Source organism: Plasmopara halstedii (assembly GCF_900000015.1).
Source record: "Plasmopara halstedii genome assembly, contig: Scaffold_323, whole genome shotgun sequence".
Taxonomy (NCBI): domain Eukaryota; phylum Oomycota; class Peronosporomycetes; order Peronosporales; family Peronosporaceae; genus Plasmopara; species Plasmopara halstedii.
In genome coordinates this window covers 1,684,864-1,685,452 of record NW_020187244.1, presented here as the reverse complement: position 1 = coordinate 1,685,452, position 589 = coordinate 1,684,864, and the positions used below count along the sequence as shown (strand labels likewise).

The window sequence follows — 589 nt, the reverse complement described above, 5'->3', positions numbered from 1 at the left end:
CATTCTGCGCTGCTTGCCGGGATAGCCAGAACAAACGAGGCAAGCTTTGCGAGCAGTGAGAACTTGCTTGCCCTGGACTTCTAGTAGCCGAGTATGTCAAATTACACGTAAGCATCCTCGTCTTCATTGTTCGGAAACTGCAGCTTTCCAAGATTTCTTTGGTGGACAGCTTCTCTCCCAAATAGCATGTCTTGCGTGGATTCGGCGGTGGGTCGATCTGCCGCACCCTCACCCGTGCTTGTCGGTGGCGCAAACGTTATGAAAGATGGCAGTCGCACACCTTCCATGGCCGCCTCATCCAGCCCGGTCTCCGTCTCTTGGTGCAGCAGATTGGGAAATGCCGCAGTCATATTCCCCATGTGAGCCAGTGTTGCTGCACGTACGCCATCCTGGTCGGCTGCCATCACCTTGGAAAGCAGATGCAAAAGGTACGCAACCTCATGAATGGCATCGGGTACAAACTTGTTTGATATGTTTGCCTTCAATTCAGCAATCACCGCGCGCATATTGGGCTTCATTGCCGCAGGTGCACTCTTAATATCATCAAGCATTTGGGGCAGTTGGGACTTAAAGTAGGAGACAAGATGCA

At 52.0% G+C, this 589-nt stretch overlaps 1 protein-coding gene across 1 annotated transcript; it reads right to left on the bottom strand.

Annotated features, from left to right (window-relative positions):
• Window positions 1-101: 101 nt before the first annotated feature.
• PHALS_08827 (uncharacterized protein) lies at window positions 102-506 on the bottom strand (the record flags this gene model as incomplete). The annotated part of the gene is made up of 1 exon (XM_024724245.1): window positions 102-506. One exon carries the CDS (start codon window positions 504-506, stop codon window positions 102-104), a length of 405 nt encoding a protein of 134 aa, XP_024575142.1.
• Window positions 507-589: the final 83 nt, after the last annotated feature.